The sequence below is a fragment of the Lepisma saccharinum genome, chromosome 1 (genome assembly GCF_977018435.1).
Source record: "Lepisma saccharinum chromosome 1, izLepSacc3.1, whole genome shotgun sequence".
In the NCBI taxonomy this organism is placed as follows: Eukaryota; Metazoa; Arthropoda; class Insecta; order Zygentoma; family Lepismatidae; genus Lepisma; species Lepisma saccharinum.
In genome coordinates, this window is record NC_139229.1 from 105399430 (window position 1) to 105425517 (window position 26088).

At 37.7% G+C, this 26088-nt stretch overlaps 1 protein-coding gene across 1 annotated transcript in view; it reads right to left on the reverse strand.

Annotated features, from left to right (window-relative positions):
- Positions 1-259: 259 nt before the first annotated feature.
- The window catches only part of BNIP3 (BCL2 interacting protein 3), a 70524-nt gene continuing 44695 nt past the window's right edge, over positions 260-26088 (reverse strand). Inside the window, exons 4-6 of the mRNA XM_083135826.1 lie at positions 23847-23926; positions 19690-19833; positions 260-2041 (exon numbers count right to left, since the gene is read on the reverse strand). Coding sequence (XP_082991952.1) covers positions 1990-2041; positions 19690-19833; positions 23847-23926 — 276 coding nt within the window. The 3' untranslated portion in view covers positions 260-1989. The remainder of the gene's footprint in view (positions 2042-19689; positions 19834-23846; positions 23927-26088) is intronic.

Here is a 26088-nt window from a genome sequence, read left to right on the forward strand (position 1 = left end):
GTACTACAAACTTTTGCACTTACAGCATAGGTTTGCCTTGTTGACTGGTGGAGTATTCTTACAATGGACCAGTTTTCACTGGCAGGTAACTTCAGACTTTGTTCATTGCTGGCCTTTGGAGATACATGATTATGCTATCTAATATTGAAGGTGGTCAAAATGTGTAATTCTAATTTTTCTAATAGTTCATTCATGGAGTTAAAACTAATAAATATTATCATTCTTTAAGGACATGTCAGCATAGAATAAACATACACAATTGATTAGACAAGTTTATATTTAAAACATAATATACTTTCAGGAAAAAGACTACAGCAAATAGTGAAGTTGGCAACTTTGGCTAAAGAGAATACAATATATATATATTTTTCCATTTTGATTTGTTATATATTTAATTTACACCAATGATTAAACACAAATATGTTTTTATCTTCTTTTAAATATATTACTCCAACTTGTACTTGTTTCTCCAAGTATAACTGATTATTAAATTTGTGGAAACAACACTTTCCCAAACAATATTTACACAATTAAAAATGTATTTACAAAAAAAAATCTGTGAACTGATAAAATTTTTGTAACTGTGTTTTATGCCTTCCTGATTACACAAAGTATTACACACATTTAAGAACTACAGCAAATGAGTTATAAATACCAATGCAAGCAACCCACACATAATGACTGTAGGAGTACTTTTGATATCATTAGTGATCATTTGTAATGTAAAAGAGTAATTTTTATTTCTTATATATAAAATGTATAGCATGAAATATTGGGATAGATACTTTTTCTTCTTGAAATTGTATAGCAACAATTTAAAGTTGTTCAAATCTTTATGAAATGTTAATGTATTAATATTCTATTGCAATTATACTGTATGAATACACAAAAGTTTGGTTTTGAAATATTGAGAGGTTCACATATGATCAGAATATTTAATCATGAAATCTATTTGTACCACACAACGTTGGTGCAAATTTAATGATAACCATGCATTTTGCGTAATTCTACAATATTTAGTCTGTAAATGTACTTCACAGCATTTTGCAAAACTCGCTAAGGATATTAAATTATAAAATAACAGCAAATATTGCAAGATATCCACGTTACAGGAAAATATACTCTGGTATCAGTAATCAAATTCAAATAGATGCTTTGAGATACTGACACCAGTGGTGTCTGTCTACCAATACCATTATGCCAGTATTGGTAGAGACTCAGTCCAAATGTATATACGGTATACATTCATATAAATTAAGATTCCAATTGAAGAAGAGTAATTAGATAGAAAATGAAGAATTGAAGTTAGTTTATCATGCGAGAATACTTTCAAGTATCATATATGGTCATACAGATATATGTAACAATAAAGGTCTATCCTCTCCAAAAGCATATCGAAAAAGTATTTCTATATTATATTTTTTCTATTATGTACACATAATGTTACATTTTTATGTTTTCCTGGTATTCTTATTAAATCTAGCATGAATAAATTCAGCACTTTATATTCCTAACAAAATAATTACAAACACATTCAGTGTGATTTATAAATTATTCTTCATGTATGGTTCTTGATTCCAGTCTTCTCGATTCCAAGTTAAGATTACTTTCTTAAAATATGTTTTGGTCTTTTTATCACTGCTAATAATGATCTTCCGTTTTGAAAATTAAATATACCTTCAGGTGGACAAAATATTTTCAGGGAGAAATATACAGTTGCTACGTACAGAGGCTCTAAACAGAGCTTCAAACTGAACCATTAACACACCAAGTGGGTACAGCATCTAATTTGACATATGTAGTAACACATCAATGAAAAAATAATATATACTAATATATATATATGTATGCATGTATATATCCTTTTTATAAGTTCAATTGTGCATATCTCCCTTCTCTCTGCATTCTCAGTCTTCCCTTTCATGATGAGATAAAAGAGCTCGGTTCGTTCTGACCCAGCAGTCCTTCACATGGGAAGCCTAATGGCAGTCATTCAAGGTTCAGGCGTGGGAAGTAAATGCCTCTTCTGCTGAGCCACACTCTGAAAATAAATACATTATGCCACTCGGTAAGAAATCTCTGGAAGCCATTATAATACATAAACTGAACAATAAATAAAATAAAATGGGAAAATCCAGTGACAATGTCACAATTTGCACCAGGGCCGCCTTTAGAGAACGTGAGGCCCTGTGTGAATTAAATCCGCGAGGCCCCTATATTATGAAAATTGAAATTATCGACATCATTCGTTTTTCGTAAAATTCTACGCTAAAGCAAGCATGGTTATTAGTATCATGTAATTATTATCTATTGTTATACCCACACGCGTGTTCTTCTTTTACCAATCTAAAATTTGACACCCTGTAGAGGAAGGTGTAATCAAGGTAAAGAACTTTTCTTAATAACTTTTGCTGATTGAGACCTCGTTTCTGGGCTAAATAAATATCCTTTGTGTTTGCAGCCATGTACTGCAAATTTATTATTTAAAGGCCAAGTTTGCTGCCTCGCACTGGTCAGGAGCAAGAATAAGCCAGAATAAGCATCAATTTAGTCCTGCTACGGAATTCGTCTGCTAACCAACGACAGACGAGTGACCTAAGTTTCACAAATTGACAACCCAAAATGAGATAACGCATGTTACAATAATGTGTGTACCAATATTTTTGTTTTATACTATTTGCAGTGTCATATTGTCAAACAAATATGCAAGTTTATGTAACAGCAGAAAAGAACGTGGCAGCAGACACTACCTTATTTAAACCCGACGGTCAATCACCTGAGTGTAGAAGCAGAAGCAGAACTAACCTATCATTTGGTGCAGAAGATGAAATACACTCTTCCTTGCAATTTGTTCCTACATTGCCACCTGGCTCACAGAAGAGTTAAATTTAAGATCACCAATGCCACTGGCACTCACGGCTGCGACTAATCACCAACAACACTAATACTAAACCCCAGTATTTTGCCATTATTTCCGTTTATCCATTGCCGCGGAATTTGAAGCAAACTGTATTTAGAGGTAGTAACATTTTTTCGAAGTCGCCCTTCTGACTTTTTAAAAACGCATCCCCCTTCTTTCCTTTTTTATAGCCTTTTGGGATCCTGATTAAAATTTACAAAATCTGTCTCGTTCCCAAGATATGTCATTTCCCACACTCGTATTCTAAACATCCACACGCACTACTGTCTCAAACAAGAATGACAAGGAAGGTAGAGAATGATTTCATTAACTTGAAACTTGTTGGGACTTGGGCATAGTTATAGAATCTGGCAAAATTTGCAAACGCCCCTTCTCTGGGAGGGTTTGTCAGGAAATAAAAATTAAATATCTCCAGATCTTTATTTCTATTCATCTGCGGGGGAACATTCCGACCCAAGGCCCGTTGATCTGCTCACCGATTGCCTTGAGAGATCTTTTTTGGAAATGGATAGAGTTGTATAGTTTGACGTCAGAGGGAGGAAAGGCAGAAAACCTAGAACGTGCCCGCTTAGAAAGTGACACAGGGCCGTAGTCAGGCAGGGGCCATGGGGGCTCACCCCCTCTAAAATGTAGACAGCAGATATTATTTTGCTCAAGACTTGGTAAAGGTTAAATTCACATAATAAAAAGAACAAATATCACATTCTTTATGACCCAAAGTCAAAGTAGCGGTAAGTAATTAGAATATTCTCTCTGCTTCAGCTACGAGTGGGAACAAAGGGTGTGAATGATATTTCTACATTTTCTGTGTCCTCTATAAACTTAATAAGCCCCCCCCCCCCCCAAACAGACACACACACATATGGTACTGTTAAACGTTTGAAAATGGACTTGCTTTACACAGCTACCACTGATAACCCATGACCCCCCCCCCCCTACCTGGAGATAAATTCTGGCAACGGGCTTGAAGTGAAATATACTGTGTATTTTTTTATTATTATATTAGTTTGTTTCTTCCGAGAAATAAATCTGTCCGCAAGTACATGTTGAAACTACTATAGTGGAACCACCAGCAGAAAGACCTGCGTAGACCAGCGACTTCTGGGCACCGTACTCCCACGACGAGGAGAGGGGCAGGGTGAACCATGCTTCCTTATGGATCGAGCTGAACGGATCGAGGGGAAGGTGCACGAAGATTTTAGCCGAAGGTTCTTTTGTTTGTAGTCGCTCTATAAAATATAATTTAGAAAATGTGATATTTATTTTCCATGTTTCCTTCTGACGAGAAGTAGCAAAATCTTATTGAAAAGACAAATTTGAGGTTGGAAATTGTAAATTTGCCCTTTATTCTTTCACGAGAGTGCTACGAGCGCTGTTTAAAATCTGAAGTGCTTTGAATACCATCCTATAAGAGACTAAATAAAGATGAACACCAATCCTGTGTTGCGAATTGCTCACCTCGAAAAGCCCAAATGAAAACACCATGAAAAAAATTCCTGCAAACTGAGTGCTGTGCATTCACAAGTAAGAGACAAATAATTGATTGTCCCAGCAATAGGACTGTTCTCAAACGTATGTTTATTCCAGCATATCTTATTTTGCGTCACTTTTCTGTCTCTTTAGGCACATTGTAACGATGAGCATGAATGATGGTTAGATGAAATTAAAGAAGGAACAATCACAGAAGCACCCATGCCCACCACTATATGAAATTTATGGATACTCACAATGAAATGAAATTAAACACTGAAGCCCAGGCCAGGATTTGAACCTGGAATTTTCGGTGGGGTTGACCGCTCAACCACATTGACCACTAAGATGGGCTCATGTCTTAAAATCACAATGACTGACTTTCTTACCAGAGAACTCAATAAAAATGCCCTAGATAAACTTTTCTTGCAACCTTTGTGGGATGGAGAATTTTCATTAAAAGAAGAAGGAAACTGAATAATAAGCACACAAATAAACTTGCTAACTAATTAAATCTCTAGCCTTCTTAAACCCGAAGGTTCATGACTGCAACACAGGCCTTCCACTAGTCCCTATCTTGAGCAAGATCTATATACTCTTTTCCATCTCTACCGATTTCCTTTAGGTCTATCTCAACGCTGTCCCACCATCTTCGTCTTGGCCTTCCTATAGGTCTCTTACCATCAGGTTTCCCAACAAGAATCCTGTAAACTCCTCTTTCCCCTCCCATTTGTGCCACATGGCCTGCCCACCTAAGTCTAATTGAATTAATTATTCTAATAATATCTGGACATGAATACAAATTATGTAATTCTAAATTATGTAACCTTCTCCACTCAACAATCTCGTGTGCCACAAGTAATGTAAACAAGTAGACAAAGTCATGTATGATTTATAACCAATGTATTTACCAATTTATCGTGTAGATTATGGCCTTGTCTTTTCCTCTACTCGACTATTACAAATTATGACAAGTTGTTAAACAATATTCCCAAAGTTTTGCGGGGAAACACTAATAGAGCAAACTTAATTTGCTGTTTGCTTGGATTCTGAAGAATTAATATTATGAAGATGGGAGATTGTTCTAAAAAAAAGGTGAGAGCATTTTTTTAGAACTCTTATATTTAATCGTACTGGGATGAAATTATGCAAAAGCACTGAACGTATCCATAATTTTGAAGTTCTTCACATTAATGGTGCTACAAACAACTCCAGCCCTCTGAGGGTCAGGGCGTGCCAACAGATTTTCTTTGAGTGACCCGTGGTCTGTGCATCGAGTCCCATCATTGCTGTTCTCTGGCTTTGGAGACCGGAGACCACCACATCATCTTTTCAAGCAGCTCCTCAATTGTCCTCATGATGCTGTGTCAAGCCGAAATTTTGGGGGTTCCGATCGGGACCACTCGGTCTAAAACTAGAGCGCTAACCAATATGCTACGTGGGAGGAAGCCCGTAGCCAGGGGGCCAAGGGGGGAGGCCAAGCCTCCCTGGAACTGTCAGTAACCCCCACTGACACTGCCGTTAGCGGCTTTGACATTAGGTAAAACTATTTGTGTAATAGGTTTGCAGTGAAGAGTGAAAATGTAGACAGCAGATATTATTTTGCTAACAACTTGATGAAGAAATTCTTGAAAATTCACTTCTCAGTACTTCATAGGGGAGATTTTTTAGCTGTACCTTCGCTGCTCTGTTACGGTCTCCCGTTTAACCTTTAAACAGTCATATATATGACCCATAGAAAGTATAGGCGAAAACAGCCAATGGGTCATATATGACCCATGGTGCCGATTACAACATTCATGTGCTTTTAGGACCTTCATACTTGTATGTGAGGTTGTAAACGCTGACAGATGTTGAGATAAGACTTTGAAATGTCATGTGGAAGAAACCCAAAAGGTCTACTCTTTGAAAACAAGGCAAAAGTTTGCACCCTTTTTCCAAAATAACGGGAGAAGAGGGGGCAAACACCAGATTTTTTTTCATTGAAATTTGGGGGACTTGGCCCCTCCCAACCCCGTTTTTCTCACTTGGGCTTTCTGAATTGTACACGGTCGCGTGCTCTGATGTTTTTGCTTTCAAACAAAAGTTATCCGAAGTAGATTGCTCAAATAGTCAAGAGATATAACGTTTTTCTGAAATAAGTGTAAAAATTTAAAAATCGCATGCAAAGGCCACGGCGAGAGAGGGGTTACTTTCGAAAACCGATCGGCTGTATAAAGGATAAAGAGAAATCTGTGACTTTGACGTTATCATGCAAATTTCCTCTGCATCTGTGTCAAAGGCCAACAACAGCTCCCAAGTTTTGGGAACGAAGGGGAGTTTCATTGCTTCGGCCCGGTGTGGAATGTACTGTAGGCACAATGACTGAATATTGTGCATTTTTTCTTGTGTGATATAAATATCTGTATTATCAAAAGTAGTAGTATGGAGTGTGTAGAAAGGGATGATTTGAATAGCAGTCAATTTACACTTTAATCAATGTTTCAAAATATATAGAAAATACAGCAATACCTCGTTAATCTGGACTAATGGGAGGATAAGTTGGCCGGTTTAACGAAAGTCCAGATTAACTGAAATAACCTAAAAGAACAGTAGAAACTGAATTAAAACTCCGTTTATAGCAACAGAACACATTTATTATGGTGTATTTAAAGAGCATAGGCCTAAATACACTATACAGTACAGTAAAATGTAAAGCAATATGACAATGCAGTGCTTCTAGCTACATTTAAAACCTTGCATTCTGCAGCCCGGATTAAGCTAAGTCCGGCATATTGAGGTCCGGATTAACGAGGTTTTACTGTATGTATTTGCATGAAATTGCAAAATTTTACATAAGTTAATGACCCCCCCACCCCCAGACACACATATAATTTACCTTCATTTAATACTGTTAAACTTTTGAAAAATGGACTCTGTTTACAAAGCCCCTCTAATAACCCGTGAGCTGCTGGAGATCAATCCTAGCTATGGGCCTGCATGGCAGCCATCTTCCCAGTAATAGGTATTAGAGGTCTGCACGGGCTCGGGCCAGGCCCTCGGGCCTAGGCCCGGCCGGGCCGGACTCGGGCCATAAATAACCAGAACTTCTCGGGCTCGGGTCGGGCCCGGGCCTCGTGGCTATTTTGTTAGCGAATATTGTCATCGAAAAATAATTTTTAATTATTGAAATTATGGTTTACTTCGAGAATGAGAATACATTTTTTATAACAGCTAGTTAACGAAGTACAACAGTGCCCATTTTTTTTTTCAAATGCTGAATTGGAAAGTAATTTTAATTATGTTTTCGGGCTCGGGCCGGGCTCATGTTTACTTATTATCGGACTCGGGTCGGGTTCGGGTTTCTTTTCCTCGGGCCGGGCCGGACTCGGGCCTTACAATTTAGGCCCGTGCAGACCTCTAATAGGTATGTTTAATTTTTTTTTTTTTTTACTTCAAGTAATTTTTTTCTAATTTCAACTACCATCGTTGTCACAATCAGCCCAAAGAACAGAAAAGTGCATCTTCTTATCATTTGGTGCCCATTTGCCTACTTGTTTTAGGAGTTTTCAGTGCCTACAAATCTGCACCCAAACTCAATACTTTCTAACACGAGAGCATTATGTGCTTTGCACTACTTGAAGTACCAAACACTCGAAGACAGTTTCATATTACTGGCAGAGAAATCTTGCTGCGGTTGTAAACACAGTGACTTGCCCAAGAGCCACAGAGCCCAAGCGGTCCTTCAGGACTTTGATGCCACCTCTTCTTTTCATCTTTTCTCAAATTGGCCAGATCATAAATTCCAAATGTGGGGCGACACATCCTCAAATGTGTTGTCCCTCAGCTTGAAGAGTAGACAAATAGCACATTTTATGGTGCCTGTCCCCTATCGAGCAAAAATATATGACAGAAAATCGAGGAAAGTTGGATTCACAAATACATTGCTGTTCCTTGTCAGCAAATTCTGACTGATGGCTTGACAAGAATGGATACTATTGTCCGTTACGAGAAATTCAACTTCGTTATGGTGAAATTTTTCGTTTCACAGGAATTATGTTTCCTTTCCTTTTTTTTTTTTTGTTCCCTCTATTCGAATGTAATCTCGCTTGTACGGACAAGAAATTAATGAATTACTGATTTAGAAGGGCAAGGCCCTCAAAGCGCGAGGCTCTGTGCAGTGGCACACGCCGCACATCCCTAACGGCGACCCTGATATGCACAATCTATCATGGGAACCTACCTGTAAGGCTTATCTGTAGTTTGTGCTCTGTCAAAACCTGGTGCTGCCACCTCTAGCTGCTACAGCAGCCACCCTCTGAGGCATGCTCTCAACTAGGTTGTGAAGATGTCTTCGGAATCCTCCCCCATTCCTCTTGAAAAATTTCAGACAGGTGGGCAAGGGGCATTGGATGCATCTCCCAAAACCTCACCTACTGTTCCAACTCGTCCGAAAGGGGTTCAACGGGATTGAGGTTGGGTCTTGTGCAGGTTAATCCAAGCAATAAACATTCTTGTCTTGATACCATCGAAAAGTAGCAGAAGCAACATGGTACATAGCACTGTCATCCTGGTAGTAGCAGGGGTTCTGTAAAAATGCAACAATGTTTGGAATAATCCTTGTCTAGAATTGTACAGTACAACTGAGTCCATGCTTCCACAAACAACCACCAGTGGTTCCACACCGTAGTACATTGACACATCCTATGACATAATGCCACTATCACCAAATTTCCTTGTGGGCACTTTGCACTCCGGTAGAAGGCTTTCCCTGAATATCCACCACACTCATACTCATTTGACAGACTGAAACAGTGTGAACCCCGACTCGTCACTCCACAGAACTAATTTACACTGCTCCAGTATGCAGTTGCTACGATCCAAATGCCACTTCAGCCTCCAAGCTTTATTGGTCTTTGTGATAATGGGCTCATGTTGCAGTTGCTCCATTGGAAACGGATACCCCTGTTGCTGCATGAAACTCCTGTCTGATAGTGGCGATCGACTGTGTCCGATTTTTAACAGTTTCACGTGTTAGGGTTTGGTGATCTCTGTTGGTCATAATTTTTGGTCACCTGGAACGCTTGGCATTCCCATGTTCTTCCACTTTCTACTTATGCCAGACTAATGCCATAGTTGATTTGGGCCTGTTTAACTTAAAAGCTATTGCTCTGCTGGACAACCTGCTAAAGTGGCATCCCACCGTTACACCCTTATCAAAGTCAGACAGCTCTGCACCAGGTGCCACGTCCTTCACAACTGGTTCTCTTGCTTACTGAAACACATCAGACAGGTTCAGGTCACAGGATGGCCGCACGAGTCAAATAACCTACTGTCATGGGTTGCCAAATTACTTTTTGGTATATAGTGTATTTATTCATAGTGATAGGTACAGAATTAGAAGAAAGAGTAAGGAAGTTTATATTTTGTGGTTATCATGACTATGAGAGTTTGTTGTATGTTTGGGATGAGAATGGAGTACATGAATACATCGTTACATTCAGTCTTGATTGTATTGATTTGTTGTTTTAAGTTAAGCTAATCGGGACTGGACCTACAGTTTAAAATGGGATCGGAACCACTATGTGCCTCCACCGAGAATCAAACCCAGGACACCTTGATTACAAGGCGACGACGCTACCACTGCGTCATCGGGGAGGCCATTCAGTGCTCAAAGTGAGGGCGAATGCAGGGGAATGCCAGAAATTACCAAATGCATCCCCCTAGCTAATTCACTTTCAATTGCATACCGGAACACTTTGGATTCAGGGGGGGATGCAGTGGGATACTTCATTCTTCAAATACAATTTTGAAAGTGCATTTCTCTCTTTCAAACAGCTCATGGTAAATTCTTGAGTATCAGAGAACACTGAACAATAGTAGAATCTGGTATCAATGTGATGTGCACAACTTGGAACTGTGTGCCTCTTTCTTTTTTCAACATGTTAGAATTAATATCATAGAGGTGTTACAATAGATTCCAACGTTATATCATTAGCACCAACAACAAACAAATTGTGACAGTACTCAGCAATAGGGCTGGATGGAAATATTTCAGTCGGGAAGTGAGATAAAAGGACATCTCGATGTTCAAGATGGGAAACAAAGTAAGGATATTTTCCACTTTTGGCTATTTGCAATTATGAGGATGAGTGATGATAGGATGAAATTGATGAAGGGACACTCCCATAGAACACTCATGCCCAGGCAAGGAGTCAAACTCGGAACCCTTGGCATCGTAGCACACTGTGCTAACTAGCCACCATGGAGGCTGGCTTGGTTGGCAGAGAGAGCAGGCAGTGCAGTGACCTAATGTCTATTAGTGCACATAATTCGCAACTTGCCCAAGACCGATTTCAGTGCTTGTCTGCGCTCCTTTCAGTGCAGATCCTCATGTTCACATGCCCCATGTCTATATGAAATGAATGTGAAACAACACGTGAAAGTGATGTTGACAGGGAAGGGGGGTAGATTTTGTTAAAAATTGGCGGTCACATCTAGAAAATGTGAAATGTGCATACATTACCGCTTTTACTGCTACACTAATATGGTCGCCATGTTTGATGATGTGAACAAATGAAGTTCGCTATCCGTTCCATGGAGCATTGCTTTACATGTGACAATATGGCGTCATCAGTAAATGTGGAAAACATACTTGCCCCACAAACTATTCACGTAAGGTTAGGTTAGGTTAGGTTATGCAAGCATAGTTAAAATTCAGGGTATTCATAAACATAGTTTTTGAACGCTAATCATGGCAAAAAATTGTTCTTTCCTTCATAAATCACCGGTGCTTACTTCGTTCACGGATCCCCTTATTTCTACTTATTTCGCATTTTCTAGACGTAACCGCCAATTTTTAACTGCAGATTCATGATTAGGATGCCGAATTTGAAAGCAATCGGAGATACTTCCGGTATTCTGTCATTGCTCCCAATCTGCTTTTAAGACAGGAGTCCTGCGAAATCTGATGTTCTTCTTAAAGTGCTTTGTTTTGAATATGAGATAAGAGTCTCTACCACAAATGGCAAAGCATGTGTAAGCATGAGAAGAGGACAACCACAAGACAACTCGAGAGAGAGAGAGAGGCAACATTAGTGATAACAGTGGATGATCTATTTGATATTTCCCATCAGGACATCACGGAAACGATAGAAGTAGAAGAGGACAAATAGTTAGTTTCTGGAAATGCAAGGGAAGAAAGAACACCAGGATTCATGACGAAACTGGACTAAGAGTATGTGTTGCATCGTGCAGCTAGTGCCGAATGCAAAGCTAAGATGGAACAGGTACACACTGTAGGGGGTCATTGCTTTAAAGGATATCGCTGGCGCCAGTGAAGACCTTGGTTCATTTCCCTTCTCAAGTGATAGTGAAGCAGGAGACGGAAAGAAGAGTAGCAGCGGTAACAAGTACAGTCCTTCTTTTTTCAAAAAAAATGAAGAAGACTGCCATTGTAGGAGACAAATTTGAGCCTGAACTGAAAAAAAACTCAAGTTTCCAACCAACTTAGCCACTACTTTCAAAGAAGTTTCTGCAATGAATATATGTTCTGTGACTCTTTAATGACCTTCTGCTTACCTTTCAGCTCAAGTTTAAAAACTAATAATAATATGGAAAAAAATAAGAATGGGTGGGGCACAGCCAAAAAATGTTTCCCGGGTACCAAACCTCCTGCAGAATATTTTAAAGTTGAAAAAAAATGGAATTTTTGCAAATTTGCCACCAGGCTGTGCATCCCCCACCTATTGATTTTCACCCCAGAGTATACACCCAGCTATCAATTTCCATTTCGAGCACTGGTTATGTGTGTGGTATATTACAGACAGGTTAACATTATTAAATCACTGTTGTCATGATCAGGGTTGTAACTAATGACTAAACCATGGGGAAAAGGAGGACAGCATGTATGGGACAGTCATTTGGGATAAAGAGTTGACGTAGATTAGCCACACAGTGTATTACGGTCCAGGTATTAAGCATATTGCTACAAAGCATGGTCTTCATGGCCAGAAGAAGAGAAATCATAAGCAGATGTATTCTGTGATTCTGTGTGTGTTCTTGCTATATCATGATTCAATGTACTTGAATGTTTTTGGACAAAACGTCCAGTTTCTATTAAATATGTTAATTGTTCACCGTCTGGTTTTTATCTTGTACAACTTAGTATTAATCTACATTACCATGTCCTTCACTCCGAACCTATCATAGTGCTTCAAGATCTGTTCACAAATTCGATATGAATTTGAATGAAGAATTTACATCTCTTTAAACAAAGGTACTCAATAGGTCGGAATGACATTATTATCCTTATCCACATATGCATCACATTACACAACTATTCATTCACAATGAAATTACAAGCCACATTTCCTATGTGAGTAAGGCAACAGACTGACATCTGATTCATTCCAGAACAAATCAGCTGGGACAAATTCACCCACTCAAAGGACTATAGAAATACTCTAAAATACATAAATCTCAGCTGGTACAAAGGGGTCATACTCAGAATGATAACTCCTTGTTAATCAAAACTCAAAGCAACTTATAAACATTCTCACTATATAATTTACAACAGGTTAAGGCTAGACATAATACATACATCATGTTACAGCCAAGACACATTTGGTGGATTTGAACATTAACAATCGTATTATACAATGTGAAGTGGACACAGGGTATGCTGTTACATTGTTTAATCTACATTTGTACAAAAGGTGCTTTCCAAATACACCTGTCAGTCTACCAATGTAATGATTAACCTTTTGAAGCCCCAGGCCCTTTTCACAGGTAACCCCCTTGGTGCCAGAGCCGATTTTGAGCAAAATGCAGAGTTTCAATAAAATGAGTGTAGATCGGAGGCTAATTGCCCTAGAGAGATGAATGATACACCGCTGTACGTGGAATGAATCACAGATTCAGACGATATAAAATGAATGCACATTCGGCGTATATATGGAGGGGGAGGGGGGAATCCCCCAAAAATCACTGCTTTAGAACAACAATGCTGGCCTTCCTTTGTTGGCAAATTTTTCCCTTGAAAAAAGATGCAAAAAAGAAGTCTCCTTTTTCCTGCCATTTTCATGAAGAAAAAAATCATGCAACACTCATTTCTGTTAAATACATGTGTTAACAACAATATGAAAAAAGAAAATCTGAATTCTAGCCAAAAATAGCGAAGTTATAACGTAAAAACTACGATCTTGACAAAGTGTCTCGATCGAGACGATCGGGCACCCAAGGGTTACCTAAGAGCATCTCGATCGAGACGATCGGGCACCAAAAGGTTAAAGGTGTAGGTAATAACAAGCTATCTGTTTGCGTCCAAGCATTCCTAAATCTCAAGCATGGTGACAGCACATACCGAATATGAAACTTTAGTGAACATAATCACCATCTCCAAGATGTAATTTAGTCTATCTTATCAATGCAGCGATTTATGAAAATGAAATAGATGATTGTGGGCTGAAATTACCACGGCGGATATTTTAAATATGTGATTACTGTCAGATAAAAATATTTGATTGTATACGCTAGAGGTGGGAGACTCAAAAAATTACGAGCGAGTGAAAGTGGCCCCGTGCAGAACTCTACCAACTCATTTGTTTGGAAAAACTATCACATCCTTTAATTGGGTGATCCTGGCTGAATATAATTACTCCTATTTGAAAAAAATATAGCTATCAAATATATAAAACTACACAATCGGGTAAGCTAGATGGTTTATGTATGCAAATCAAACAAGACTTTGCTTGTAGTGCAGTATTTGATAGAGATGTAACGAGTCCAATAAAGCCATTCAAAGTGGACATTCTACTGAAACCAGGAGCTGTTCCTATCTTCAGAAAAGCTTATGTTATGTTATACTTACCTACAGTTTCCATTCAAACTTAGGAGATAATGTTGCAAAAATAGTAACATCAGGATTGTGGGAACTAATTACTTACTTGGACTGAGGTTCAAATCCAGTTACAGTGATGAAAAAGGATGTTTTGCTAAGATTATGTGTTGACTTTTCTACTACAATTAATGAATGACAGAGAATTTGAAATTTAATTGCAGTATTCCTGATATTTCCATTAAGCTTATGGGTTGCACACATTTTTCAGTTGCACATCTTCACTTGAAGATGGCTTATTTTCAGTTATTGTTATCATATCAGATGCTGCACAAAATCTCATAATTGTCAACACCCATGTTAGTTTATTCAGAATCAAAAGGTTATACTTCAGAATTCCCATAAGTGAAAGCTAATTTCAACATGTTGATAATTTAGGATATATTACAAGTGATAAAGAAATCAGTCTGTAGCCTAAGAACTTTAATATGTTGTCCAGAGTCAAATGGGTATGGTGAGTTTTCAGAAAAGGTTTATTCCAAATCTCGACTCTGAAGAAAAATACCCGATGGAACTGTTCCAAGGATTCTTTAGAAGAATTCCACAGCATTATTTCAGAATAAAAAATAAAACCAATTGTTCCATTTGATCCAAACATATTGTTCTTGTTTGTGATGGTTCACCTTCTGGATTTGAAGTTCATTGTGACATTGTATTAATTGTCAACTTCATACTATTGCATGTGCTTCTATTTTTCCATGAAACTGAGAAGAAATATGCTCAAAATTCAACGTGAAACAATGAGTGTGTGTAGTTTCTGGTCACAAGTTTGATAGAATATCAGATGCCACTGTAATCAAATACATATTTCCTCCTGACAAAGCTGTGTCTAAACATATGTTACATACACTTGTTTGTTGGTCTTTATTGTTATCAGTAGGGCTCGGACGTTGATGACAAATCATTTTTTTATGAGCCTTGAAAACAATGCTAAACCAGATATAAGTATGTTTCACTTCAGTTCGAACCAGAAAACATTATTTTTATTTTGCATCCCTTTGCATTTTTCACCCTCCTTTTTACTTTTATGTCATTTCTCAGTATTTTTTGCCATTTTTATAGCATTTTTAGGCTTTTTCACCCTCCCTTGTTGTTTTGTGAATTTTAAATGCATTTGCTAGCATAACTTACATATTTAAATTTCCTGACATAAACCTTTTAGCAAGTTCGACATTAATCCAAAATACAGTCATTTATTGTGGTAAATTTATTTTTCCTCCAGCAAACTTGAAATACTTTCTGTGAAGCCTACTTTGAGGTTCTCTTGGTGGCCTCTATTATCTATTTAACATGTTGTTTTAAAGCAAAATTAGTCCCAATATTTAAAAAATATGTACGCGAAACACAACCATATTCTCTGATGCTGGCCAGCTATGGGTTAGAATATGTGAAATTATTCCACAGGCAGGTAGAATTAGAATCACTTGCAGGACTGCAGCCCTCCCCAAACAAATTATATTTTGTTGCCATTAGTGCAAAAATTAAATATTTATACTACCGCTATCTTACTGCATCCTGTTGCGCTGTGTGGAGCTTTCAAATTCACTTGGCACGCAACAAGCGGCAAACTGGTATATGAAGCTGCTTCCCCCTCGGGGACTGCCAGTACATCTCCATGTTAACTCTAATATAAGCACTGCTTCGACTTGCCTCCCTGCTAGGCCCTTGTCAATGCTAAAAAGCAAACTGCATTCAATGCAGTCCAATATACGGTGCCAAGTGGTAGAAATCGAAAGCTCTCACACTATGACTAGACGGCGGACACAGCACATAAACATGCAATTATTACCGAGAGAAACAGTAGCCGGCCATGTAACGCGTCCATTTCGCTTGTCAGTAAGTGCAGGATAGTTTAAGTTTTTGAAACGATTTAAAGAGTTATTTGTTTTCTGACAGTAAGTTATATAATCTGGTGTTCTGAATGGTAAATCGTACAAGTAAAAATGAATAATTCAATGAAAGACCGCCGCATGGAGTTCATCTTCAAATAGTTAAGGTAAGGTTTTTTTGTTTTTTTTATGAATGCAGCCCTCCTAACAATAAGTAGCATGAGCCGCCACTGATTAGAATATAAACTTCTGGATGTCCAAAGAATCAAAATAGGTGTTGATATAGAATTGGATTACCTCCTGATGGATCAAAAAATGATGTATTTAAATTTCGATCTCTTAACAATATAGTGATTGCTCCTGCTAGGACTGGTAGTGATAATAATTGTAGCACTACTGTATCGTGGAAGGTCTACTCTGAAAGAAATTGAATGACTTATACAGAAAAACCTTGTGGTGGATTTTATGTAACTTGAATTAAAAATAAAGAAAACTACATTAGCACTTAATTGCTACTTAGTTTGGTAGTTTAAACTACCAAACAAAGGGTTTTATCGAATTATTCAACTACATTCTTGTAATTTATGAAAAATCAAGCTTTCATTTTTGGAACGAAAATAATTTTTAGGACATTTCTTTAAATTTTTAGATCATCAACCTCCGAGCCCTAGTTATCACTATCCAAGCATAATGTCATATCCTCATCTAAGGTTCCAGTAGGTGATAAGTTAATCAGACTACCAATACCGGGAGAGCCTTCAACTGATGATGATGCAGTTCAATGTTGCCAAGTAGGAGGAAAGAAGAGTGTCAATCTCAGTTGGAGAAATTGCCAAACACATGTCTAAAGACCCAATACTCAACCAACCAGTTTTGATTACACTGGGGAACAAAATTTTTGTTGCATTGATACCAGCACTTGTTCTTATCTAATTTGAGTGTGCTGAATTCAAATCTGAAGTTCGTTTTTCTCTGTAAGCTCCAGATTTTTTTATAATTGAACATTTTCATTTTTTGCAAAATTTGACACCTCACGCATGATGACATGGTATGTCTGTGGAACTTGTGGCCACGCTGTCGTAAAATTAAGCATATACAATAGTATTTGCAAAGATGTATTCACAAAAACATGTAAGTGTGTCGAATTTTGAACATTTTTCTATTATAATCAAATATAACTATGAACTAATGCTTTTCACTGTACATTAACATGTAACATCTATTATGAGGCAAAGTTCAAATTTGTTCTAATCAGGCAGGAATTTTCGCTTGTAGCTATGGAGTTTGTGGATGTCCTCAGAGCAATCTCGTTTGATGCTCCAGCAGTAGTCTGCCAACATATGTTTATCCCATCGCCCTTGATATCTCTGTTCCATCGTCATGATGTCTCGATGGAAGTGCTCACCCTGTTCATCACTAATAGCACCTAGGTTGTCGGGGAATTGATCAAGGTGACTATTCAGGAAATGGAGCTTCACACTCATGTTGCACCCAAGATCACGAAATGGCAACAGCATGCTGCTAACAAGAAACTCATAGTTATCTGCCTTTTTGTTACCAAGAAAGTTTTCAATAACTGCCACAAAAGACAGCCATGCTGCCGTCTTCCTGTTGTTCATCTTCCTGACAAATACTTCATCATGTACAAGGGCACGAATGTTAGGTCCATCGAACACACCAGCTTTGATCTTCTCAAAGGACAAAGTAGGAAAAGCAGGAACTGTGTGTTGAAAACAATCACCATCTGTACACAGTGTTTCTCCCAAGCTCGACGGTCCCACATACAGAGATAGCATGGAAACTTCGTGAAGTCTCTCTGTTGACCCAGGAGAAAGTTCACCATTTTCAAGTCCACGCAAATGATCCACTTGTGCTCATGATATCTGAGTAAGTTAATTATGATCAATTTGATGTCATTACGTTCTTCTCGCAAATGTACTGAGTGACCAATTGGCACCACTCCATATACATTGCCATTGTGCAAGAGAACACACTTGAGATTGCGCTTTGAGCTGTCCACAAATAAACACCATCCTGTTGAACAATACGAAGTTATACCTAATTGTTTGAGAAGACCTGGAATATCGTTGCAATAAACAAACTGCTTGTGTTCTGAAAAAAATTGCACAAAAATCTGGTCCCGCTTTCGAAAATAAGAAACTTTTACGGAGAGGCCAAGGAGGTTTTTTTTTTTCCTGCAGTCTGGAGGCTAATACCTCAGCCACTTTCTTGGAAAGCCCTAAGTCACGCACTAAATCATTCAATTCCGATTGGTTAAACAGCTGAGGAGATGATGGAAGTTTGGTATCAGAGTCGTCAGAGTCTGCAACCATATTTTGTATGTCGTTATCACTACCCTCATGCTCTTGCTGATCATATTGACTGCCTTCATCTTCAGATGAGTCAAAACCATTAAAAACTGGAACTGGGAGTTCTGAAGAGTGCGGAGAAGGTCGAATTGCTGAGGGAATATTGGGATAGGAGATCTTATGCCTCTTTTTCTTATCAACAATCTTTGTGTTTACCAGGCAAAAATAACAGTCAGTTATGTGGTCTTTGGGTTCTCGCCACACCATGGGAACTCCAAAAGGCAGACCACGTCATTTTCCTTTTGTACAGTCACGAATATTGGCAGAAATATGCCAATATTTTACTTCAGGAGAAGAGAGAGAAATTCACAAATTAATACATACAAGTGATAGCGCACCTTTCAAATCTACAGATAGGAATTGACTGTAAATGTAAAAAAAAAAAAAAAAGGAGCTCCCTTGTGCATTGCACCACACCATGAAGGTGGAGTTAGGGTCCCACTCTTTCTTGAAGGTAAAATGTACACACTTTAATACTATGGACATGTAAAGCGAAATAATAAAAAGTAAGCCTGCTCTAAACAATTACTGAACTGAAACTAAATACAAAAAGACCAAGAAAGAAGTGGAAAAAAAGATATGCAAAGAAGAGGTAACAAAACATGGAGACTGAGTACAAGAGGAGAAGAAAAAGATGAACGATTTTGAATGAATGATTTATTTTACTTCATGTTTCTGCCACTTTTAGCTAATTGTGAAAATCAGGGCAAATGGTGATAAGATGAAATAGATGAAGGGACTGTCACAAACTCATATGGACAGCCCACAATGCTAGTCCCATAGAGGATTGTACTGGCCATAGGTCCAGACACCTCACTAGTCTGCAAAATGCAGTCCAGGGTGTATTACGTGAACAAGTGATGCAAGTGAGGTTGACATTTGGGTATCTTGAGAAATTGTTGTCACCCCTTACACTGTGAGATGTACTCGGTTAAAAATGTGGTGGACTGGACACGTCATGACAAAGATTATCATAAAGCAAAGTAACAATACAGCAGAACTGTGGAAGCAAGCTGAAAATTACTGAAAGAAATATTGAATTAGTAATATTATCAGCAACTTTACCCAATGATCAGTGGATAATTACTACTTACCAATTAATTTTAAATATGTACTTTATCACTAATGGCAAAATTTTCATACTTGTTTATCCTGAATAGAAAGTCACCTTTTGTTGTTACTTTAAACATAATTGAGATAGTGCATGAATTGTAGGTTTCTTACCCAACGCCTGTTCCAAGCAACAGTGAAATGAAATTTGTAAGAAAGAGTGTGTACAGAACTTCCTTTGAAAACAAGCTGGTTTTCCCCACCTTGGCATGCCTGATACTGTAAGTTTTCCTCTTCGGATGCTTGAATTTCCAGTCCCTAAAAGGAACAAGTAAAAATAAATTAGTAATGTTGCAACAATTACATTTACACAATGCCAATAACTACATGCGAACATCATGAAGACTAGCCTCATTATGAACTGGGAAATTTGGTTATATATTTTCAAAATCATCTGTGTGAGAAAATACATTTATCTAATTATAGTATGAGCACTTAACCATTTAGTTGAAACCTGTTTTCATCTACAGCTTCTCACCAAACAATAACAACAGTGTAGGCATTTGTACTTTTATCAGAACTGTGTTGTTTCCACCACATATGTTCAAAATGCATGCAGGATGACATTTCTTAAGGTGAACTTTTACAAATAAACTTCAATACAACACTACAATCCATCTTGAATCTTCACATATGGTTCACTTTGTCATGTTACTAATAAGAACTTGCTTCTTTCAGTACCTAAAATTATTTAATCTGCTGAACATTTTGATGTACTGCACATAAGAACTAAAAATATAATGACATGTAATGTCAGTAACAAAATATAATAGGCAACAATTTTTATTTGCAAGGGAAGTTAGATTTCATTGTTTTTTTTTTAGTTTTTGAAGTACGCTGGCACTATTTATAAACTAATAACAATAAACCAATATTCCAAAGCAGTTGTTGTTGCTATTATTATAATTATATCCTTGGGAGACTCTTCAAATTGATCCACTAGTTGAGTGAATATCCAGTACAACTTTTTTTCATTTTTTTACATTTAAAACGGTGTACTGAAATGCATAGATATTCTTGTTATTAACTTTTACACACCTTGTTCAAGAAAAAGCATTACAAGTTAGGGTGGGGATTTTAGTCATAAAGTTTATATTGCTCCCAGAAAAATATATTTTTTGTGAATTTTGTAAACTGTGGGACAATTATTCTTTGGATTAAATGGTAGAACATGTTTCATCATTTTGCACAATTTTTAGTTTGGTTATTCTATTGGAATACTAACTAAGCCGAGTGTCAGGTCAACTTGGCAGCAACTTTTCGCACATGTAGATCCAAACGTGTGCGCAGAATATAGTTCCGTTGAGACGGGTTCTATTCCGACATAACTGCATACTTGCAAGGAAACAGTTAATAAATTTGTAATATGTAGACAAAATAATATATACATTAGCAGATATGTACCTGATCGGTTGCAATCACTGAGCAGACAAACTTGGAACCGCAGATCGCCAACTAGGTTGTCGGTAGCGGTGAATGAACACTTAAACTCAAGAGCGAGTCAAGGTGGACTTGAAGACAGTTGCAGTACACATGGAATCACCAATCCATCTGACACCAGTGTTGCAGACCGTACTATTTTAACCCTACATTTATCATGATTCATTGCTAATCGAGCTGCACAGCAACGAGAATGGCTGAATCAAGGTCTCCTGTTGAGTGCGTGGTTTTTGGCCCAAATGCTATTTTAGGCAGGATTCAAGAGGGAAAGATCTCCAAAGTCAAGCCAAACAAGTTGTTTTAAATGTATATTCATCCTTAAGGCAACAATATCCGGATAAGATGATGAGGTGATGAGCATCACGTCGGTATTGACAGATGTCAGTGAATGTTCCATTTACACGGTGAATAGTGTTTTTTTTTTAAAACGGGTAATATGGAAACACCAGGCAAGAAGAGGCCCCTTGCTAAAGGAAATCGTTCAAGAATGGTGGTGTTGGATGATTTCTCCATGCGACTTATTTGCCAGAAAGTACACGAGTTTTACCTTCGCAATGAACTTCCAACCTCAAAAAAACTGAGAAGTGAGAGTCATTTACCGCCAATGAGCGCTCAAACTGTGTGTTGGGTGTTGAATGATTTGGGTTTTGAGTTTAGGAGGAAACGATCGTCTGTGTTGCTGGAGAGGGAAGATATTGTTGTTTGGAGACACAAGTATCTCAGCGCTATAAAAAGGTACCGCCGCGAAAAGAAACATATTTATTATTTGGACGAGACATGGGTCTATGCGGAACACACTCTGAATAAACCGCGGGAGGATACCACTGTGCAAAACCACTGCCAGGCTTTCGTTGAAGGGCTGAGCACTGGATTAAAGCAGCCGACTGGGAAGGGGGAGAGGCTTATTGTTACACACATTGGCAGCAACGAAGGCTTTCTCGAAGATGCTTGTTTACTGTTCCATTAATGAATGAACCAACTTTGAAACAAATATAATATTTTGCTTGAATGAGGCTCCTTTTTAAAATTTAATGTGCTTTATTTTACTTCGCTTTTATGCAACTTTTTGGCTAATTACGAAGATGGGGATGAGTAATGATATTATGAAATTGATGAATGGACACTCACACACATTCATGCCCAGGCCGGGATTCGAATTCAGGACCCCTGGCGTCGTAGTGCATTTTAAAATTGAGAACTAAATTAATTAATTACATTTTTAACAAAAGAAATGCGTGTTGTGCGGGCACGCGGGCGTGCATGTGTGTAGGATGCACAATCATTTATGAACATACCACATTGTTTTTAGTAGTCCTTATGTCGAAATCGGAGAGAGAGAGACAAAAAATGGAGAATATTGGAACCTTTCTTTCTTGCAAAAAGTTTGTTTTTAACATTTTTTTATTTATTTATTTTGCTTAGCTTTTTTGATACTTTTGGCTAATCATGAGAATGAAGATGAGTGATGATATGAAAAATTGATGAAGGGATACTCTCAAAAAACACCCGTGCTTGATGAATGAAATATCATTATCCTTGCTTAGCACCCCACTTAATATTATCGTGCAAACAGTAACTTCTGGTATTGTAAGGAATCCGTAGCTCAAATGGCATAGTTTTGTGAAAAGTGCAAAATATAAGTTTAAATTTGAATACAAAATTGTACTGCACATTCCGGATTTTCAAACAAGTTAATTTACGAAACATACTTGTCGTTAACTGGTACATTGTATAACACCATCAATAACAAATCACGCTGTTTTTGTGGTATATAAATGTCAAGTTTATATGTCTTATAAGGAACGGATGCTTGCAAATGGTGCAACAAACTTTTTAATAAATTTAATCTTTGTAAACAAAAGCAATAGCTCGCAATAAATTCAAGAGATGCCTGTCGTTTACTTTTACTTTCTTTCTTTTTGATTGCTCGATACAACCTAATTCTCCCCTGCACACGCACCCTCATGTTTCGAAGATATTTCACGATTAAACAATAACACATTTATTACACAGTTTATGCACAGAAAGTGATTTAAAAATTAAAAATTGTGTGGTTTAGGAGACTAAAGAAGTAGAAATACATTCCCCTTGACATGCATGTACGGGTTTTGATGTGTTGATGGGTTGGTGATGGTTGATGTCTGCGATACAAAGAGCTCGGTGGTTCAGGTAAGACTGGCATGGATGATTCTGAGCGCCGTACTCGCATGGATTAATACATAAAACATGCTGCAAACTTGACCTGAAGTGCGGCTTAACTATTAATTGAAGGGCTCAGGTGTAAAACACATGGTAAGTGACATTTTGGTAATTTTGAGTTACAAAGTAAAATGTGCCATTCTTAAATTTTTGAGTGAAATTGCCATGTCATACAATTTGCATTGGACCCAGTGAAGCCTTCTGAAATTGGTAAACACAACACGAAAACAATTTATTTATCTACAGTATAGCTTATAATAATCTTTTTCCTTAATGAGCTCAGAAATGACCAAAATGTCACTTACCATGTTTTACACCTGAGCCCTTAAATTAATATTACTGCAAACAGTACTGAATCAACAGCATTACCTAGCAACAACAGACTACAAACTTTCTATTCTGGCAACTTATTCCCACTCTCCTCCTTTAAAAAAATGTCTTTGAAGACCAGTCTCACGATTCTTTCTGAGCATCAAAGTACTTTTTTTAGTTGGACTTTCCTTCTCTCTGTTCTGATCTCTATTCGACAGCTACTTCTTGTGTTTCCTGATTCTCCCTTGCAGAGGAGACTTTAATACCCAGATTAATGAAAAACCAATGGCACCCTGTACCTTAAACAGAGCACTACTTACTTTGGTGGCAACTGGTCTGGTCTACTGCTCCACTCCCATATCCAGTCTGTATTTCTATCAATGTTGGTTATTTCACCATCCTGCAAAATACGTAAGTTTATTAGTTTTCAATTTTTTCACAAATACCCACAAAATTTATGACATGAGCACATAAAGAGCACATAAGAAAAACAGATTATCCCTTAAATAATAGTAGAAATTAAAAGCAGTCGACTATATATTAGAGTGGATAAAGAAACACTTTTTTAACCTACAAAAATACCTGGGAACCCAAAATGTGTCATATTCTGACATCATTCAATGTGCAAAATTTTGTTGCGGCATTTCTTCAATCTGTACAGTTGCTTCAAAGTATCAAATTTGCAAATGATTATTTCTTCACCAAACATGTCATAGTCAAGTGCTCTCTGAAAGGAGTCTGAAACTTGATGTTTGTTCTCTTACAAATCAAAGTTTAAAAAATTGATTTTGTCTTGTTTATGAAACTGGATATGTTCATTCAATGAAGAATTTCGTCACAGTAGAAACTAGTAACTTTGATTGGAATTCGAAACAAGCCCAAGAATTGGGGTGTAAGGGGTGACCTTCGCTGAAGGCACCCAAAACTCAACCACGCTTCAACGTAGTATACCCTGGTTGATGCAATATTGCAGGAGCATGGACCCAAGACAGTATAATCCATAGGTGTAACTTGACGGGTTCACTTGAACTTCTCCTCCTTAATTTCAGGTTTATTAACATTTACAAGGTACTTTTGTTAACCTCCTGGGACCTGGGGAGCAAAGTAGTAAAGAGTAAGATTTATGATTTCACAAATCGCAAATGTCAAGAATTATCTAGCAAATATGTAATCCTGGACCCTTTTTTTATGAGATGGAAAACTTTTCGAGTCTGCCCAAAGTTAAGCCCGAAGTTCAATTCTGCCCAAAGTTAAGCCCGAAGCTCGATTCTGCCCAAAGTTAAGCCCGAAGTTCGATTCTGCTCCCTCAAAATTAGGCGTCAAGCTACGCCATGGTATAATCTTCTGCGGGGCTTGTGTTGTGGATTCAGGGGGCATTTGGGCCTCCACTTTCTTAAATTTGAGCCCCGCACTATGGTCTCTCAATGCTAAGCCTTGTATATCAAGAAAAGCAAACTGTCGTTGACCCCCTTCCACTTTTTATGGTACCCAATCGCACCTACTGTATGGGTTGTATTTACCCACACTGGAAAACTAGTATTCAAAGTGCACTTGGCGATGATTTTAAATCCGGAAAGGACCATTTTAGCTAAGAAATGCATCTGAAGGTTCAGGTAAAAACTTGAAATTTTGAAGCAATCGCACAGACTGGAGGCATGGCCACAGATAAATAAATTATTGCACGGCAAAGAACACAGCAAATCACACATTTTTCCGCCCATCCTCGCAGAGTTTGAACACACACGCTCTCGTATCAGTACTTGCATAAACTGGATGAATGTATTTGTTTTTAGCATTACAACAATATTTATTGTAAGAAATGGAGATGTATTGTCAGTTACAAGTATGACTTCCTTCACCACAAGTTAATGGACCATCGCCCCCCTTTCTACATGAAAATGTTTCAAATCTATCTGGTGATATAAGGAAGACTGGCTACATGAGTTCGGGCCTCCCCGATAATATGGTGATAATCCAGTTGTCTTGTAATCAAGGGGACCTGTTCCATCTCTGGTAGAGGACCAGTGGCTTTGCATTCCACTTCAGTCTGTCTACTCCTGATAGTCCATCAGAGCACAGAGTGGACCCAAAATAAACTTTGACAAGAAACACTTTAAAAATCGTTGCATGCACAATGTCAGTCTGATAATTCCCTGTAGGAAATTTTGGCTACTGTTGTCTGTAGATCAATAGGTGTTTTGAAACATATACTGTGTTCAGATTTTCTAACAGATATGAATAAAAATTGTTAATTAGTGGAAATGAAATGTAATATTTACAGCCACCATCTTAAGCTAAACGCACTACATACATACTAAATATAATACTGAATAAATTATTTTCACTTGTAGTTCCTCTACTGTACTGTTTTCAGTAGACCAATAGGTGTTTTGAAACATCTACTGTGTTTAGATTTTCAAATAGATATAAAAACAAATTGTTAATCAGGAGGAATGAAAAATTATATTTATGGCCAATATGTTGAGCTAGATACACTACATGCACATAATACTGATGAGAATATTTTGCTGTTGTTCCTCAATTGTACATTAAGCCTATTGA